This window comes from Hipposideros armiger, unplaced genomic scaffold (assembly GCF_001890085.2).
Source record: "Hipposideros armiger isolate ML-2016 unplaced genomic scaffold, ASM189008v1 scaffold_31, whole genome shotgun sequence".
Lineage (NCBI taxonomy): Eukaryota > Metazoa > Chordata > Mammalia > Chiroptera > Hipposideridae > Hipposideros > Hipposideros armiger.
The window spans coordinates 3338489-3357933 of NW_017731381.1; the positions used below are offsets into that span (position 1 = coordinate 3338489).

The 19445-nt window shown below is 49.6% G+C and overlaps 1 protein-coding gene and 1 long non-coding RNA gene across 4 annotated transcripts in view; one reads left to right on the forward strand and one right to left on the reverse strand.

Annotated features, from left to right (window-relative positions):
* The first annotated feature begins 7387 nt into the window (after positions 1–7387).
* L3MBTL1 (L3MBTL histone methyl-lysine binding protein 1) overlaps positions 7388–19445 on the forward strand; it is a 27762-nt gene continuing 15704 nt past the window's right edge. For 2 of the 3 annotated variants that reach the window (XM_019637103.1, XM_019637105.1), the window contains exons 1-12: positions 7388–7451; positions 13222–13367; positions 13535–13761; positions 14149–14290; positions 14601–14751; positions 14885–15014; positions 15410–15494; positions 16002–16090; positions 16607–16711; positions 17620–17755; positions 18086–18177; positions 19242–19393. In XM_019637103.1, coding sequence (XP_019492648.1) covers positions 13232–13367; positions 13535–13761; positions 14149–14290; positions 14601–14751; positions 14885–15014; positions 15410–15494; positions 16002–16090; positions 16607–16711; positions 17620–17755; positions 18086–18177; positions 19242–19393 — 1445 coding nt within the window. In that variant the 5' untranslated portion in view covers positions 7388–7451; positions 13222–13231. Of the gene's footprint in view, positions 7452–8081; positions 8102–13221; positions 13368–13534; positions 13762–14148; positions 14291–14600; positions 14752–14884; positions 15015–15409; positions 15495–16001; positions 16091–16606; positions 16712–17619; positions 17756–18085; positions 18178–19241; positions 19394–19445 lie in introns of those variants that run through there. The other variant, XM_019637104.1, reaches the window with a different exon arrangement.
* LOC109379986 (uncharacterized) lies at positions 8254–13625 on the reverse strand. The gene is made up of 3 exons (XR_002123328.1): positions 13506–13625; positions 9691–10489; positions 8254–8623 (listed from the first exon to the last, which is right to left on the reverse strand). It is a non-coding gene; the product is annotated as an uncharacterized LOC109379986 (long non-coding RNA).

Consider the following 19445-nt stretch of genomic DNA (forward strand, 5'->3'; position numbering starts at 1 on the left):
GATTTTATTGGGGAAGGAATAGACAAGTTGCTGTCCTTTTGTTCTTCAGTCTAGTTGTGTTGGACGTTGCTTCACCGGCCCATGTTGGTATTATCATTGTGCTCTTGGGTGAGGCAGTGGCTCGCCAGCCAGTGAGACGGCGGCTCATGCTGGCAGCCAGCCATTCACAGTAGCTCACTGCAACCCACTACAGCAGGGGCTGCAGTCTACACCTTAGCCAACGACTCACAGCAGCCCAGTGCCAGGTTGAGCTGTTGTTCACCATTGTAGCTGTAGAGGGCGCTGCGTCACTGACCCTCATGTGGGATCTGAACCGGGGCCCTGCTGCTCAGAGCTGGCGTCCCAAGCCAACTCAACCAGCGTGCCACTCGGCCGCTCCACATTTTTATTTACCTTGCATTCAGAAAGCATTGTTTTGTGATTTCATCAATTTTCAGTCTTGTGGCAGTAGAATGTTTTTTTTCTTAAGTTCTGATTTAATTACAAAAGTAATGTGTACTTGAACTATGCAGTATCTCTCCCTTAGAGCCTACTTACTAAGGTATCCACTGTTAATGGTACCTGTGTAGCTGCCCAGACTTTTTTGGTCATAATGCTTATGCCTTTCAATAAGCTGCTCATACCGGAGTCGTGTTCTGCAACTTGTTTTTACTTAATGTATAGTAATGTATAGGTCTGTTTTAATGCACTGACTTGTATACTATGGAATGGATGTATAATGACTTTTCAGTACCAACTATTTTCAAGTCAGTAATCCTTTAATTTATGAAAAGGAATGAAAAAATGACTGTTAGCATTCAATTTCATACAATGAAACTATTTTAGAGCTCTTACATAGTCAGCAACCTAGTAGAGTTAATTACCAATTTACGCTAATTTTTTAGCTTTTTGAGGCAGCAACCATATCTTTTTTTTTTTTTTTTTAAGATTTTATTGGGGAAGGGGACCAGCCAAGTTGTCTTCAATCTTCGTGGTGGAGGGCGCCAGTCACCATCTGGCTTCCCGTCGGCAGCTTGTGGCCTCTAAGCTCAAGGTGCTGTGTTCAGTCTTACTTGTGGGTGGGCATAGCCACCAACCCATGTGGGAGTCAAACCCAGCAGCCTTGTTAAGAGCGCACACTCTGAGCCATCTGGGCAGTAGCTCAGCTCAAGGTGCCAAGTTCAGTCTTCATTGTGGGTGGGTGTAGCCCACCATCGAACAGGCAATCTTGTTACACCAGCTGAGCCATTCTGCCAGCTGGTGTAACAAGCTCAGCGACAGCTCAGCTTGGGCGCAGCTTCACTGGCCCATGTGGGAATCGAACTGGCAGCCCTGCTGCTCAGAGCTCGCGCTCTTAAGCCAACTCTTAACCAACTGAGCTACTTGGCCGGCCCAGCAACCGTATCTTGAATAAGATGCATATTTGTATCCCTAACACTATGCTTCCATTTGTTAAAAGGATTAGTTCATACAGTTGCATAATTGGTATTCTAGATCTTAAATAGCTTGTTTAGAATTGCCTAACTTAATAGCAACCCCACAGATGGCCCCCAATATAATACTTTATTAAACTTAATCGATTAACTTTTCACACTTGAATCATGGTTCAGAAATCAGAAGATATTAAACAGTAACAGTAGAATCTACCTTTGACCCCTTGGAGGGAACCAGGATTATTAGTTCCTTATGCATCCCTCTAGAGATACAAATCTAGAAAGATTCACATTCCCCAGGTAGTTTTTAAAATTTTTTTTTATTGGGGAACTGTATGTTTTTCCAGGACCCATTAGCTCCAAGTCAAGTAGTTTGTTTTAGTCTAGTTGTGGAGGGCGCAACTCAGTGGCCCATGTGGGGCTCAAACCGGCATCCTTGGTGTTATGAGCCTGCGCTCTAACCACCTAAGCTAACCAGCCGCCTCTCCCGGGTAGCTTTATTGTAGCTCATCTGAATTTTATAAAGGCAAGTGATACTAAGTATTGCTTACACTAGCTATTTGTAATTAAGTTTTTATTAACATCTGTATATTTACACAATTGTCATTTCTAAGGAAATTATGGTATTAGTATGAAGGATTTATAAGCAGAGGGTTCCTATAAAACAGCCAATTTCAGATAACTTCTCAGTGAAAAGCACTTAAGAAGTTAGGATAAGAGACTCAGACTGAGTAGACTAAATTATTTTGATAAAATTTCAAATGAAAAACTTGAAAGTATAGTACAAAAACTACCTTTTCCCCAATTATATCTTGTTTGATTTACATGTTTTTTTCCTGAGCCATCTGGAAAGAAGTAAGACATCTTGCTGTTTTATCTCAAAATATGTATTTCCTAGGAACTGGAACATTTTCTTATATAACTAGTAGCTGTCAAAACCAGGAAATTAGCTTTGATATACTGTTGTCTAATCTGCAGCCCATATTTATGTCATCAGTTGTCCTACAATGTCCTTTGTATTTTTTCCCAGTGGTCCTGGATTATTGGCTGCATTTTGTTGTCTACATGGCTCTTCGTATGTAGGAGCAGAGGGAGCCAATCAGTTTGGACTTCGAAAAAGCTGCCTAAGAGAGAGCCTTGATGGCATCAGATTCTACTCCATTACTGCTGAAAGCAGGAGAGGGATTCCCCTAGCCCAGGGTTAAAAGGAATCGGAGGCAATGGTTCCATAGATGAGAGGAATATGTTCTATCTTGGGTCAGTGGAAGTCAACTCGAGTTGCCTCCTGAGTTCTTTGGAGATAGCCCCAATCTTCCCTGCTTTCTGATATGGTAAGAGTCCCAGGCTCATCTTAGTCTGATAGCTGGAATAAGCCACTTCTCTAAGGATCCCTCATTATTTGGAAATGGTGTTCAGCAGCCACAGTCTGGGCCCTTGGGGTGTTCATCTACTAGCTTATTCATAGGCCTTTTAAGGAGACAGAGCCAGGGAAACTTGCCTGATTCTCCTTCAGGCCACAGATATGTTACTTTCTGCTCTTGGGAAGGTCTTCAGGCTGAACATCCCCTTGACCCTGTCCCTGGGCAGCAGTCTTGAATCCCCTAACCATCTCAGTTGTCCTCCTGTATTCTGATTTGTGAGTGCCTACTCTTAGGAAGTGGGGTATAACTCTCCCGGTTTGCTCTTACCTGCTCAGAGCAGAGCGGTAGACCCAAGACCTACCTGTCCTAATAGATGCTTCCTCGGCTGAATTCTGGGCCAGTTCTGGCAAAAGGGTGAGGCAACTTTCTTTAATACCCCTGCAGACTCCCTTCTGCACCTTCAGAGGGTTTAAAACAGTGTGTCATCTTGCTCTGGATAATAGGAGTAGAGGAAGAAAGAAATTCAGAAGCTAAATTTCAATGTGATTCTAAAGTAGACAACAGCATTATAATTGGAATGAGCAAATGACATCTTAAATGATAGCTTTCATCCACCTTTGCTACAGATGACATTGCCCTGCAGACCTCACAGTAACTCGAGTCCAGATAGCTGTGGCTACGATTATAAGATGATTAATGCTCATAGGTGTTTTCAGGAAGCCCTCAAAGAGTATAACACCTTGAACTACTGTGGTCCAAAGTCACATTCAGTAAACTTATTAAAGGCCTTACTGGATGTGTGGTAGATTAGGTTACTGTCAGAAATTTTATACTCGTATATACATGTACAAATATTTCTATGTATGTATTTTTTTTCTACATATCCCCATTTCCCCTCCATGAGCAGAGTACTTCCTGTCCCTTGATTTTGACCATGGAATTTTAACAAGCATGATATATTTGGTTAGGCTACATATTGTCTTCCCCTCTCCCAAAGATGTCCTAAAACCTGTGAATGTTCCCTTCCATGGTAAAAGGGAATTTTGCAGATGTGATTAAGGTCTGGCAATGAGATCATTCTGGTGGGCCCAATGTAATCACAAGGGTCCTTAAAAGTAGAGACGTTGGAAGGTCTAAAGTCAGAAAAAGGTGTAAAAACGGAAGCACAGAGATATTGGAAGATGGCTTTGAAGATGGAAGGGCCCACGAGGCAAGAAAGCAGTTCTCTCCGAGAGCCTTTGGAGGTAACAGTACTGCCCACACCTTGATCCTGGCCCAGTGAGACCCAGGATGGACTTCTGACCTACAGAACTGGTAGAGAAATTTATGTTGTTTTAAGCCACCAAACTTGTGGTTGTTTGTTACTGCAGCTACAGGAAATGCACGACATAACTAAAGGCTTAAGAAGCACTTACACAATTGGGCTAGATCTTTGGCATCTCTGCCATGGCCATGAGAAGAATATACGTCACAGCAACACTATGAAGGTGACCGTGACCTGGCACTTTATAAGAGGATCAGTTACTTGACGAACTTGACTGTTACTTTATGTGGTAGGCAGAATAATGGCCCCCCAAAGATGTCCACATGCTAATTCCTGGAACCTGTGTTATTTTATATGGCAAGAGGGAATTAAGGTTGCAGATGGAATTAAATTTGCTGATCAGCTGACCTCAAAATAAGGAGATTATCCTGGATTATTTGGGTGATCCTGATGTATTCACAAGGGTCCTTAAAAAGTAGAAAAAGAAGGCAGAAATCAGAGTCACAGGAATGTGACGTGAAAAAAAACCTGTTCAGTGCTGATGGAGAAAGGGGCCAAGCCAAGGAAGGTATACAGCCTCTAGAAATAAAAAAGACAAATTCTAGAGCCTCCAGGAAGGAATGCATCTCTGCTGACACCTTGAAGACCCAGTTAGACCCATTTTGGACTTTTGACCTCCAGAACTACAACTACTAAATTTTTGTTTGAAGCCAGTCACCTTGTAATAATGTGTATTCAGCCGCAATAGAAAAACAAATACAGTTGGGTCAACTGATTTTTTCATTAGAATCATCATAAAACATGAATCCTAACAGTAGGTTGAGAACATGGTTCAGATATTTAGCAGGTTGGGGGTAAGGGAAATAGCTGGGGGTTCTGGCCCTCAATAGACAGATTTTTCTAGTGGCTACAAATATAAGCTTCCATTCCCAAAGCCAAATATAAATGTCAGTCTGTGATGTGCTGGATAACATGCACCCATGCCGAGGACCTGAAGCTAACCATACTTGGTGGGAACTTGGGCCTCCCCTGCCCTTCCCACTATGGGACCCACTAGTTTATAGCCTGGGGGTAGACAGTTCAGTTCCAACTCAGCGTCACATGGACCCAAGATCCCATCTCCTATCATTCTGTGCATGATGAGACCCAAGTCCCTAGCAGCTGGTTCCTGTCTCTACCCTATAACTACCTCCAGGACAAGGGAGACCAGCCCATTCCCTCCTTGCTCTGTTTCCCTGTTTCTGACTTCTGATTTCCTATCCTTGCAAACTCAATTTACTTGCCTTTCTTCTTGGCTGGCTTACTTGCTTCCTTGTAATATTTTATCCAGGATTTTGGGGTGTTTGTGCTAGAAAGTGCTCCCTATTACCAAAGTTTGCCAAGTTGCTGGAACCAGAAGTGTTTCCACACTTACATGAAGGGCATATCCTAATGATTTTCTTAAAATACAGGGACTGCCCCAATCAGTGAAAATCTATAGGAACAGGAAGATGTGGGCTGCTTACCAACAACAGTTTTCTCAGTGCTCCTGTTCATCAACATTTCAAGAATGTTGGGGTCTATTCTTCAGTAGGGGGCTAACTTGGAGAAGGGAGTGTGAGTTGAGAAAAGAAAGGAGTTGTTCACTTGCTCCCGAGAGCACGGTGGACCAGCGGAGCACACTGACTATATAAGAGGCAGAACCTTCCCCAAACATCATCAACTTGGGAGGGGCTCTCCATCACTGAACAGTGTTCAAGCAACCAAGCCCACCAAAGGTACGAAGACCACCAACAAACTGTTAATGAGCCAAAAATGAATGTCTCAGCAACTCAAATCGGTGTTAATTGTTCATTCCCGGGTCCCCCAGCTCAGATTCTGCTTGTTTGTCTTCACCGTCTCAAAGATGCACGTGATTGAGAAGCCATATGTTTGTGTAAGTTTCACTACTTTCTTTTAATCTTCTAAATGCCTAAAATAACCCCTTGGGAATCCAGAACAAGCACAGCCTGGGTAGAGAAGAGAGAAAAATGAGCGGATGGTGTGTGTATTGGTGTGTATAAAGAAACTTCTATTGTTATGGCAACCAGCAGCCTCAACTGATGCAATCCTGTTCCCAATAATACGAGATGTGATTAAAAATTGACATTGCAGCTAGCAAGAACACATGCAATGCACTGGCATAGCAAGCAGAATAAAGACTGCATAAATTTAAACCTGATGATCACAACAACTTGGGTTTTTTTTCCTTCAATTAATTAGGAACCCTTTTCTCATCTGAACTTGAAGTCAGGAGCCTAACGTTCTGACCTGTGGCCACAACCTTAGGCCAAATTGACCTCAGTGACCTTTTCTGTAAAATAAGCGATTCGATTAAATCATTGGTGTGGGAAAGGGGGCTGAGGCTCTGGAATGTACCAAGAGTTGCTCTGTTTTCATCTGCGTGCAGTACGTACATTATTTAGTCAACAGATATTTATGTATTGAGCACCCACCCAACATCCACCTCTGTGCTAGGTGCTAGCAATACAAAAACTATTTCTTTCCTTCCTTCTTGGAGCTTGCAATTTCTTAACCTCTGGAATTACACAAATCTCTGTGATATGCGTAAGAGGTATTTTGTGCTACAGAAACCAGTAAAGGGAGATTGACTAGTTAGATCTTATGGAGGCAGAGAGATCAGCCCAGGAAATTGAAGCTTAGAGGAGCAGTGTCTCGCTCAAGGCTACACCACAACAGGAACCATTACTGAAAACAACTGTATGCCATGAAGTGGGTGATAGTCTTTACAAATGAAGAAATGGAGGATAAAGTGATGTGCCCCATGTCACACTATCAGCCAATGGCAGTGGGGTCATCCAAACGCAGGCGCGGCTAATGCCCCCTTTAACCCAGGCAGGGCCAGGGTCAGAACCCGCGCCGCCCAGGGTCTCGGTTCCTGTGGTCGTACGGCCCTTCACCCCTCCTGAGGCTTTTCCGGATGCTCCTTGGATCCCCTTTTGCAGGTGGGGGGCAGCGCGGTGGGAAGGAGGTGGACAGCGCAGCGACCCGGCGGGGGTGCGTGCAGGAGTGCAGCCTCGTCCCTTGCCACAGACTGTTCAGCCTGGGGGCCCGCCAGGCTCCCTCTTCCGGCTCGGTGATCCCCACAACCCTTGCGCGCTGCTGGCTGTGATGCAGGGGGTGGGAGGCAGCCAGAATCATTCTGGCCCCAGGGGGAGGGGATATTAGGCCCACGCGGCCAAGACTCGCAGGAAAGCAAGAGGGCTTGGGCGCCGCAGCACCCGCGGGCCGGCGCCCCCCAAACCTGCGCGGAGCGCTGTCCGCGCCCGGCGTTCTGCAGGGAGGCGGGCCCGCCCCCCCAGCGCGCGCAGGCGCGTGCGGTGCCGGGGCTCCTACCGTAGCTCCGCGCTGGGCGGCCACAGGCTGGCCTGTCAGGTAGGGAATCCGCGGGCGGTGGGGTCGGACTCGGGAGTGCGGGACTGCTACGCCCCCCGCCCGCGCCCCGCACGGCGAGGGCTCGGGTCTGCGGCCTGGGTTCGAGGCTCCTTCCGAGCGCCTCCGGCGGGGGGCGCGGGCTGGGGTGGAGGTTCGGGAGAGCGGGAGTGGAAGGGGGTCTGGGCGGAGGGCCGGGTGGGTGCGGGGTTCGAGGGCGAGGCGGGCGCGTCGGCCGTGCCACTGCGGGCCGCGATTTGGAGGCTGGGAGGGAGGCGGCTTCGTTTTTAGAGACATGCCATCAATTAAAGAGTTTTTCATTAATGGAAGGAAGGGTGTAGTAGAGGGCGGGGTTTGGGTTTTCTTAGGAAATGGGTCGTTTGGCAAACTTTCTCTTCCCTTCCGCTCATTGCCTGTTTTTATATCGGAAAATTGGGTGTTGATGATGATGATGATTTGTGCCATAAAGGGAAAGAATAAAAAGAATTCCGCCATTTTGGAGTTTTAAAAAGTAATCGTTCTGTAGGACTGAAGGATCGGTGGCCGCCCCCGCCCGCCGCTGTCTGCTAGTCTCGGGAGGACTTGGAAGGCAGGAGGCGATCGCGACCCTGGCACCCGCTTCCACTCCCTGGGGCGTCCCGGCTGCGTAGGGGGTATCTATCTAGGGGCGCTAACTCCCCACCCCACCACCTAGAGCGAGGGCATTTATTGAGCGTCTGTTGTATACGAGACCTTGAAGGACAGAGGGTGGGGGGAACCCTTAGCCGACAGACCAAGAGAAAATAACCCCGGCAGATTCATTCAGTAAATATTTATTGAGCATCTGCTATGTGCCAGACATCGCTCTGGGCTGGGGATCCAATGTTTTCCGTCGGGTTCCCTGGAAACAGACTCTGAAAGGGAGGTTTGAGTGTAGGTTTATTGGGGTGCCCTTGGGAATATTACCCGTAGAGGAGTGAGGACAGTAGGGTGGTTGGGCAGAGGAAGAAGTTGAAACTGCCGTTGTAGTCTCCACAGAGGCCTCAACTTGTCCCAAACGAAGCTCTGGAACTGAGATGGCTTTGCAGAGGTGTCCCAAATTGAGGCAAGGGGGCGGGGCCTTTATACCCGGTATCAACTTGTCAACGGGTAGCTTGCTTCCAGGAGAGGGCACTTGGGCGAGGCAGCTCCCCTGGCTGAGGGCAATTCGGAGAGAAGCTGACAGTTGAGGGCTACCAGTGACAGCCTTCACAGTGGCTGGGACCTCCCACTTTATCCCCTCCTCCAGCCCCTGAGCTGCACTGAAGGAGGAAGTAGTATGCTAGCCCCTAAGGCAAGAATGGCTAAGCCATTTGTGGATTTCAGTACCATTTGTTTCTTATATGATTGACCAGTCTTTATTCCTAGCTCTGATTCATTCATTCAGTGGCTATTGGTGGAGTGCAATTTCTGGATCAGGCTCTTTGCACATCAGGTGCTTTGTTCTGTCTCTTGGAGGGGAGAGGAGGGAAAGAGAAGTCGATGCATAGCTAGATTGTGGTGGAGTGGAGCACAGAAGAGGGAGTGATTAACTTTGGGGGGGGGGTGGATTCTGGGAAGGCTTCAGAGAAGAGGTGTCACTTAAGCTGGATCTTGAAGGATGATTAGGGAGTTTCCAGAAATAGGGGATGTGGAAAGGTTCCAAGCAGAAGGAACAGCATGTGCAGAAGCCACCACAGAAGTGGGGTTCTGAAGGTGTGTACCTGGCCGGCTAAGACCTGGGAGCCATATGAGACATGTGCTGCTGTGTGGACCTAGTGAGACAATGCTTATGAAAATGCTGTGTGAGCTGCAAATATAAGGTGGTAGTGGTAAAGGAGAGGTGAATTCAAATCATAGAGAAAGTGGTTTCAGCCTCAGAAAAGCTAATATCTGGTTGGGGAGAAAGAAGAGAAACAGTAGGTGCTGCTAGCTAGGAGTTCCAACATCACAGGTGCACTAGATCCTCTCCCCTCCTGCACATTCAAGGCCTTGTATTCTAGAATTATTATTTTTTTTCTAAACGTGTTTTATTGTGAAGTATATCATACATACTAGAACCTATATGAAACTTCCATAGCCAGTCTCAATATGGCTTTATATCTAGAATTACTCTTTTTCTCCTGCACTCAGTGTCTTCCTCTTTATAGGTTCATTTTCATCAGCCACAAACATGCTGTAACATTTCCTATTTTAAAAAGACAAAACAAACAAAAAAAGACCACATCCCTCTCCAAATACCAACCTCCATTTCCATGCTCTCCTTCACATTCCAGCTCCTTGAAAGGGTTGTTAAACGCATTGTTTCCAGTTTGTTTTTCTCCCATTCACCTACAGTACCAATCCTTTTTGTCAGCTGCCCCACTAGAATGTAGACTCTGTGGCAGGGGTGTTTGTTTTGTTCACTGACAAATCTGCATTGCCTGGAACAGTGCTTGGCACATAGTAGGTGCTCAGTAAATGTTGAACTGATGGATGATTTCTCTTTAGAGCCCACTCGGATCAGGTTTTTGTGTCCACAGCTCTTCTGAAATGGCTCTCATCAGGGTTTCTGATTACCTTGTTGCTCACGTGGTCAGCTCTCAGCCCTCTTCCAACTTGATCTGTCAGTGGCATTTAACACGTTGAACACTCCCACTTTGTGAACATTTACCTCACAAGTCCTCCAGAAGCCCAGACTTCCCTGTGTGCCCTCTTACCTCATTGCAGGCTCCTTCTAAGTCTCTTTTGCTAGCTCTTCCACTTCACAACCTATAAATCTTGATGAGCTCCAAGGTCCCCACCTTTTTCTAGATTCTCTTGATCCTAAGGTTTTTCAATGCCATCGACACATGATGGTTGTCAAATGTATATCTCCGGCTGTAACCTTATTCCTTATTTCTAGGATATAAGCTTCACGAGGACATTTTGTCTTATTTGAAACTGTGTTTATTCCCAGAGCACAGAATGGTGCTGTCACCTAGTTGATCCTCCAGTGTGTGTTGAAGAAAAGGCAGCCAACCGGAACAGAAGGGTAGTCCTCTCATCACTCTTCCTTGATAGACCTGAAACATGTGACATGTTTTGAAACAGAATGGAATTCTTTCAGGAGTAACCACATTCGCTCTTAATGACTGCCAATGTTTTGAATAAAACAATTGATTCTATTGAAAAGAACTTAAAATGGTACAAGTATGTCAGCTGTGCAAAGCAAAATACTTGGAATTGAAATTCAGCGAATTCTATTTTACAATTTAAAAGAAAAGGGGGAAACAAACCTTGGTTTGAATGTTTCTTAATTAATCAGGTTACATATCTCACCTTTGCTTACCTGATTATATATGATATGGAGGATGGACTCTGTATTTTAGGGAGGAAAAGCTGGAAAATAAATGGATGCACAAGAACAGCAGGAGGGAGACACAGCAACGATTGCAAACTGATTTTGCAGGCAAGCAGCTTACTACCAACCTCCCTGGAATTTCCCTGGAATTTCTGTTAAAATGGAGTGGATTGGTATTTGTTGAATGCCTGCTGGTATCAAGATTTCACTTATTTTTTCATTTAATCTTCATCAAAGCCCTTTGAGGTAGATACCATTACCAGGTTCATTTTACACATGAGGAATCAGAGCTCTAAGAGGGGAAGCTATTTACTCAGTCACAGGTATTAAGTGGTGGAGTGGAGATTCACACTCTCAACTCTGCCTTAAGCCTAGGCCCACGTTCTCTCCTTTAACCTGTATGCCAGAAGCCATTGTCAAGTACTGCTAACAGTGTAAAGCAACCAAGTATCAATACAGTGCTTTTTATTAACAAATTGAAATTACTGAAATCCAACACAAATTGATTGAGCACCTACTGTGTGCCCAGCACCATTATAAGTGCTGGGGATATAGCAGTGAACAAGACAGATAACTTCTCTGCCCTCATGGAACTTACATTTATGTAGGGATGACTGATCAAACCCAAATAAATAAATGAAGATCATTATTGATTATAATGAAGGATGTAAAGGAAATAAACACAGTAATAAGCTAAGCAGTAGTGAGAAAGGGTCAGAGGTATACTGCTTTGAATTGAGTGGTCAGGAAAGACTTCTTCTGAGGAGGTGACCACTGAGCTAAGGGCCTAGAGGATGGGAAGGAGATAGCCAAGCAGAGAGCTTGGGGAACAGCATTCCTGGCGGAGGGAACAGCAAGGGCAAAGGCTCTGAGGTGGGAACACGTGTCAAGCAATAGAAGGAAACTAGAGTCTGTCGAGGATGGAGAACATGGGGAAGAGGGTGGAGGATGAGGTCAGAGAGGAAGATGGGTTATAGTCTATAGGGTAAAGCACTTCAACTTTATTCTAAGGGCAGTGGAGAAGCAGTGAAGAATTTTGGATCGGGAAATGATGTGACCTAGTTTACATTTTTAAAGCTTTCTCTTACTGGAAAATACACTGTAGGGGGCAGGAGAGGAAGAAGGGAGATGGGTTAGGAGGCAATTTCTGAAGTCCAGGGAGAGCTGATGGTGGTTGGGACGAGCATGGTGGCGATGGAGATGGAGAGAAGTGCTCAGGGTTTGAGATGTGTTTTGGAGGTAGCGGCAACAAGCAATTGTAATGCATATAAAGTTGTGTTATCCAACACATAACTATAGCCATTGTGGCTATTTAAATTAATTCAAATTAAATAAGATAAAAAATTCCATTCCTTAAGTCACACTAGCCACTTTTCAAGTGCTCAGTAACCACATGTGGCTAGTGGCTACTGTGTTGGACAGTGCAGGTACAGGACATTTCCGTCATCACAGAAAATTCTACTGGACAGTGCTGGTAAGGCATCTAGGACAGTGGCCCACACATTTTAGCAGTTAGGTGATGATAGATATTTAAGTATATTAAGTATATTTGATAGGTCTTTCTTCCCCCTATATTTACCTGTTCAACCGCCTCTTTATTAAATGCCAGTATCGCCCTTGCTTTATTAAAGCAAAATCATGCACTCCCTGGGTTCTCAGACACTACTTCTTTGCTCTTCAGAATCATGCATTTGTTCAACAGATGTTTGAGTGCCCACTGTGCTTGGGGAGGGAGTGGTGGATAGGGGACAGAAAAGAACGAATACCAGTGAGGTTTGAGAACCTGGTGCTTGAGGGCTCTGGGTCCCCACGGGGAGAAGGGAGTGATAACAGTGGTGATGGAGGTGGGATTGAGAAAGAGGGAAGTTAGGACGTGCATGGGCTATGTCATGAAGACAGATGGCCAGACAGAACCTTGGCCTGAGGCATACTCCACAGAGTCAGTTCTGTACCTCACCGTTTACAAAGCACCCTCACACACGCCCATCTTACAAGACTGGGAGAAGTGTAGGGTCTGGCCCAAGCCCTCACCTGAGTGACCTGATTACAGCCAGTAGCCAGAGTTGATGCTACTGTGTTTCCCTGAAAATAAGACCAGGTCTTATATTAATTTTTGCTCTAACAACCTACATTTGTTCATTCATTTATTCATGTACAAAAATCATGAATTTTTGTACATGAATAAATGTACAAAATCATTCAAGCAGTCATGTCTGGCTGACAATCTTAACTGGGGCTTCTATTTGGGGTAGGGCTTACATTACAGGCATCCTGAAAAATCATGCCAGGGCATATTTTCCAGTTAGGTTTTATTTTTGGGGAAACAGGGTAGCGAGGCTCCTAATCCATCCCACTCCCCTCAGGGCTGAGGCTTTTCTCTGAGGGTGGGCAGCTCCTCCTCCAAGAAGCCCCCTTCCTCCCTGATCACCCTGGGGGGCCGTGTTCCTCTTGTAGGCCTTTCAGGATGGAGGGGCACGCAGAAATGGAGATGCTCAGGACACTGAAGGGACCCTCCACAGGGGAGGTCAGCGTGCACCTGGTGGCCAGAGACAGCCCGGGTTCCAGCCCTCACCTGCCCACCACGGCGTTCATCATTCCAGGTAGGTCAAGCCAGGGGCCTGGGGAGGAGGAGCATCCCCACACCTGCCCAGGCAGGTGTGGAACCTGGGGAGGAGATGACGCTTTTCACCTGTCTACACACATGCATGGCAGGATTGGGGCAGAGCCACCAGGCTCACCTGTGTTGTGTCCGTGTATCTGTTCGCAGCCACCTCGGCCACCCTTGGCCTGCCCAGCAGTGCCCTGGATGTGTCCTGCTTTCCGCGGGAGCCCATCCATGTGGGCGTCTCTGAGCGAGTGACCGCCAGCATACCTGTCACGGCCACCGTTCTGCCGCAGTTAAGCGCGGGGCCGGTGGCCAGCTCTAGCGCCAGCACAGTGCGGCTTCTGGAGTGGACGGAGGCCGCAGCCCCGCCTCCTGGGAGCGGCCTGCGGGTCAGTGTCTCTAGGGATTGGCGGGGCCTAGAGAGCCGCAGCTGTGGGGCGGGGCCTGAGGGCTGGGGGCGGGGCCTGAGGCTGAAGGTGGAGGAGGCTGGCCGAGGTGCAGGATTCAGTGGGTGGGGCTTTGAGTGAGGGACTCTGGGGACGTGGCTTGCAAAAGGGCGCTCTAGCACAGAGCCTTAGGGGCGTGGCTTGCAGTGAGGCCCCCTGGGACCAAGGCCTGCAGGTGTCTGGGGGCGTGGTTTGGGGCACCGAGGGGCGGAGTCTTGCGGGCGGCCAGGGCGTGGCTTGCATAAGGCGGCGGGAGGGGTCCCGTGCGGACTGGAGGTGGGTTAAGGGCCGATACCCGAGTCGCCATCCTCATACCTTCCTGCGCTCCAGTTCCGAATTAGCGAGTATGCGCCACTGAACATGGTGGGAGCGGAGCAGCCCCCGAGCCCCGAGCTGCGGCAGGAAGGCGTGGCGGAATACGAAGCTAGCGAGGCCCCAGCGGGAGATGGTGATGCCAGCACGCAGCAGCCGGGTAGGAGCCCCAGGCCCCGAGCTGGGCCCCTTCGTGGCTGGAGCTAGGCCTGAGCTCCCCGAGGAGCCTCCATCCGGGACTGGACCAAAGGGGGCGTGCCCCGGTACCTGCACGTGCACCCAAGGGTTGGTCCCGAGGTGGAGAAGGCTGTGGTGTGTGTGTGGGGGGGGGCAGCCTGTCCAGTAGAGAAGCCAGAGGAGGTGGGACCAGGGTGGAGGCAGGGCCTTAGGGGGCAAGGGCTCCGATGTGGGCGGAGCCTGGGTGTGGCTGGGATGGGGTGGGTGGCCTGAGGCCCCTTTGGTCCCCACAGCGGACCTCCCCCAAGGCCCTCCAGAATATCCCCCTCAGGACCCCCCAGAGGATGATGGCAACTGTCAGTGCCAGGCATGTGAGCCTCAGCAAAGCTCTGGTCCGGATCCTGGTTCCGCCAATGGCGGCTGCCTCCAACTGTACCAGGAACGGTAAGGGGTAGGGTTTACCACTCTACTTGCTCTGCTTTTGGGTCCCAAAGCCCCATTCCTGTTCCTGGCTTAGGAGAGGGGCTGGGTGGGATGGTGGGTGGTTCTTTCCTTCAGGCTGCCCCCGCCCCCTCAGGTCAGTCATAGTGGAGAACGCCTCAGGCCAGAACTCCTGCACCCGCACTTCTGAGCTTCTCAAACCCATGAAGAAGAGGAAGCACAGGGAATACCGGAGCCCCTCAGAGGAGTCAGAGCCAGACACCATGGTAGGAAGAGGGCTGTGGGGAGGAAAGGGGGGGGCTAGAGGCTGTACCTCAATTCCTACTCTTCCCTCCATCAATGCAGGTCTTGGGGCTGGGCCAGAGAAGACAATAACGCAATCATAATTTGGGGGGGGGGTGTCCCATCCTTTAGTGTTTGTGTCCTGTTTCTCCACCTGGGAAGGATGGGCATTGTAGTCAGGTTGTGTAGCTTATGTGAGTCTGTGTCCCAAGTGGTAGGGGGTTGTCCACTGGAGCTGTGTTCCTGCTGGTGGCCTAGAAGACATTCTGCCTGTTTGGGGCAAGACACCTTGTGGCCAGAGAGCCAGGCAGGGGCCAGGAATAGAGAGTGGGGCTTCTCACCTACCCATGAGGACAGGAATCAGGCTTTCCTTCCACAGGAGAGGCAAGAAGAAGGAAAGGATCCCGAGGGACAACCCACTGCTAGCACCCCAGAAAGCGAGGAGTGGAGCAGCAGCCAGCCTGGTACGGTGGCCCGTGTATACATACATATTCATGTGACGTATGTATACACATTCGAGGTGTGAGGCTGGGAGGGTAGGTTTTGGTTGGGATGGTGTGTTGTGCATATATATAAAAATAAGCATGGTGTAGTGTGTGTGTGTGTGTGTGTGTGAGAGAGAGAATGAGAGGAAGGCAATGGTTCTGGTTTGTGCATTAATATATGTGTATTCTTGGGGGTTATATCATGTGTTTGCTTATCGTCTATTCAGTTGCGAGTAGGCTTTACTGCCAGGCTAAGTATCCAAAGACTTGAGCGAGTTTAACGACGTCACGTGACAGTGCTTCCCTTTGTGATGTGAGCAAGCCTGTACTGGTCACTAGCCTGATTTTGCTTTTTGGGCCCCCGTTCTGATCCTTTTGGTTCTAAGGAAAATGGAACAAAGCTCCTCATCGTCAGCTCAGGCCCTCGGGCCTTCTCTATTGCCATCGCCACTTTCCCATGTCAGCCTGTCTGTCTCCTGCCCACAGTGTCAGGGGAAAAGAAGGAAGGCTGGTCGTGGGAGTCCTACCTGGAGGAACAGAAGGCCATCACTGCCCCGGTCAGCCTCTTCCAGGACGTGAGTGGGACAATTTCCACCTAGGAAGTGCTTGTATTCCCAGTTGAGGGACTCACCGCCAAACTCAGGCCTTCTGGTGTTTTCTGTGTCTGATATCCCTTAAAGGATGGTCAGAATGGAAAGGGGAGAGATCGGTTAGGGACTCAGAGTAGAAAAGGGCCCACCCTAAGGGGCTTCGAGGGTGGGAAAAAATACGGAGGTGGAACCCAGGCTCACCCACTCCTGGGCCTGCAGATTTTTGAATTCTGGTGCCTTCTACTCAATTGTGTATGCTGACCTTTCAATGACTTGGGCGAGAGGGACCCCCTAAGTCCAGCCCTGACTCAGCCCACAATTTTCAAGGATCTGGGAGCTCTTCTAGCTCCCTCTGGATCCCTGCACTAAGACCCCCAATTAAGTTATCCCTTTGGTAGTACCAGGCGGGTGGGGCCTAAAGGCAGCTCCTTCACCCCAAGCCCACCAGGCAAGGATAAGGCTGGATGGAAGCTGGGTCCTGTCCAATCTGTGCGTTGACAGTACCAGGCAGTCACTCATCACAAGAATGGCTTCAGACTGGGCATGAAGTTGGAAGGCATCGACCCTCAGCACCCATCCATGTACTTCATCCTCACCGTGGCCGAGGTGAGCTGAGGTTTGCACCACTGTTCCAGTGATGTCTATCAGAATAGCTTGATGGAGCCTGCCAGGGACATGGAGGGCCTGTGCTCAGATGAAGGAGACACTGCCCTGCGCTCAGAAAGCACGCAGTCTAATAGGGGATTCAGGTAGAACACACCAAAAGCCAAACAATGAACAAAAACCAGATGAAGTGTGAGGGGTGGTGATGGTACTGAACGGGAGCGTACTTCAGTTCCGGGGTAACTTGAGGAGGAGGTCACAAGGGCAGGGATGTTGTCATGAGTCCAAGGTCCTTGTCCTCTAGGAGCTCATAACTGTGTGGGAATCAGCCAGGTAAACATCATCAGCGACATACCACAGGTGTGGGACAGGCGTGAACAGAGAGACACTGGGAGGGCAGGAGAAGCTTCCCAGAGGATGGGCCTCCATTGCTGAGTCTTGAGAGATGAGTCGTGAGTGAGTAGGGTGTTCCAGGCAGAAGCTGCCAAGTGAGCAGAGGCTCTGGGGCTTGGAACGGGCCACCATGTTCAAGGAGCTGCCGTTAATTAGTGCAGTGAGGCCAGAGCAGAGTGTGCAAGTGGGGAGCAGCGAGAGAAGGTACAGAAGAAAAGGCCATCGGGGCCCTGGGCAGGCCTGAGCCCTGGTAGGTGTCCTCGGGGTTCTGTCTAGGTCTCAGAAGGGCAGGAGGGTGTCACAGAATGTCTGTCTTATACCCAGAACGAGTACATGAACTGTCCTCCTCATAGGATAAGGGAGTGTGGGACAAGGTTCAGGATGGGGGTTAACCTGGGAGCGAAGAGAGGTGGGGAACCTGCTAGCATCAGAGCCCCAGGCTGGGCAGGAAAGGTGAGGGAATGGAAGTGGGTGTCTGCTGGCATCGGAGCCCCTGTGATTCCCCCTCTTGAGGCCAGGTGTGTGGCTACCGCCTACGTCTGCACTTTGACGGGTATTCCGAGTGCCATGACTTCTGGATCAATGCCAACTCCCCTGACATTCACCCCGCTGGCTGGTTCGAGAAGACTGGACACAAGCTGCAGCCCCCGAAAGGTAAGGCCTAGCTGGGTTGGTCACAGTGAGGCAGTGGCCCTCAGACGCATCGCTTCTTTCCCCTGGTCCCCCCTTACTTTCCCCAATGCACAGTGAGCCTCTCTTCATCACTTCCTCTTATGACTTGGCCCCAGGGCTTCTGATTTGCCCTTGACCTTTGAGTGTCCACCCAGGTCATGTCCTGCTTTGTCAGGGGGTCCCTGGGCAGGTTCCTGAGGGTTGTGGGGTCCTCAGGCCTGCCCAATCTGCTGCTTCATTGTGGGGTGCCCATGCTGCAGCCCAGCCTCTGTCTGCATGGCGCTCTGTTCATCCCCCTGCCGAGGGGCCTAGGTTACAAGGAAGAGGAGTTCAGCTGGAGCCAGTACCTGCGCAGCACAAGAGCTCAGGCTGCTCCCAAGCACCTATTTGTGAACCAGAGCCACGTGAGTCCCCAGAGCCAGAGTGGACACCCGCCCCCAGGGACAGTAGCTGCAGCCCGTCCAGGGTATCAGACTCATCAGAGGAGAGCTCATCTACCAGTGCTCTCAGCTCTCTTCCAGTCTCATACCAAATGGGAGGGCACACTGGGCAGGCCAAGGCCAGAGGGGGAGGCGGCCATAGGGTCTCCCTTGGCTCCCTCTACAGAATTCCTGCCCTCCACACGTCCCCTCGCAGCCTCTGGCCCCCCAGCTCAGCCTGGGCTCTCTCTCAGATGTCTTCATTCTTGTCTCTTGCTTTGGTTTGCTCTGCAGTTCTTCGTGTAAGGTCCTAGCCTCTATCTCTCCTGGGAGCTGCTTTTTCCTTTCTTTTGCCCAACATCGAGGCTCTCCCACTCAGTCCCAACAACCCACCCCTTGTCTTTTTCCCCATTCAAGGCAGCTGGCAGCTTTATCCAACAGTTCAAGTATCTCCTAACCGCAACCAAGCGAAAGGTCTGAGAGATATAGGGGACCCCCATTAAAAATATCACCATTGAAAGTGTAGGGTCCCATGGGCCAGGGACTCCACCATGCTGTTCAGTTACTCCTGACCCCCATGTCCAGCCCCCAGAGACCATACTCGCAGGTTCCCAAGTGACTTGGTGGGGTTCTACTTACTATTGTGACAGGGGATGCAGACTTTTAAGTCAAACTTTAAATCCTGGTTCCACCATTGACGAGCATTGTGGTCCTGGGCAAGTTATTTAACTTTTAAAGTGGGGACGATGACCGCTATTGTGTAGGTTGGGGACGCTGCTGTCAGCCTGGCACACTCTGGGTAAAGGTGTAGCCTCCTGCCAGCCGCGCGTCTTCCTGCACAGTGAGGCTTCCTCTGGGTGCACCGCGGAGGCCAGAAGTTCCTGAGTGACTCGGGGATGGGGGTCATGATCCTGCCTATTTCTCCCCCCACCAGCCCCCAACGCCCAGTATGACTCCGAAAGAACGCCCCCCCTTCCCTTGCCAGTGGGCTTCGGGCTAGCACTAGTCTGCCTGGCTCTGGCCATGGCAGCCCCTTTTCTTGCCCCCAGAGTCCCCCACCCCTGGGCTTCCAGGTGGGCATGAAACTGGAGGCCGTCGACCGCATGAACCCGTCCCTCGTCTGCGTGGCCAGTGTGACTGACGTGGTGGACAGCCGCTTCCTGGTGCACTTTGACAACTGGGATGATACTTACGACTACTGGTAGTGGGAGGGCCCAGACTTGGCCTGGGGGGTAAGAGGATGGCCGGGGCGG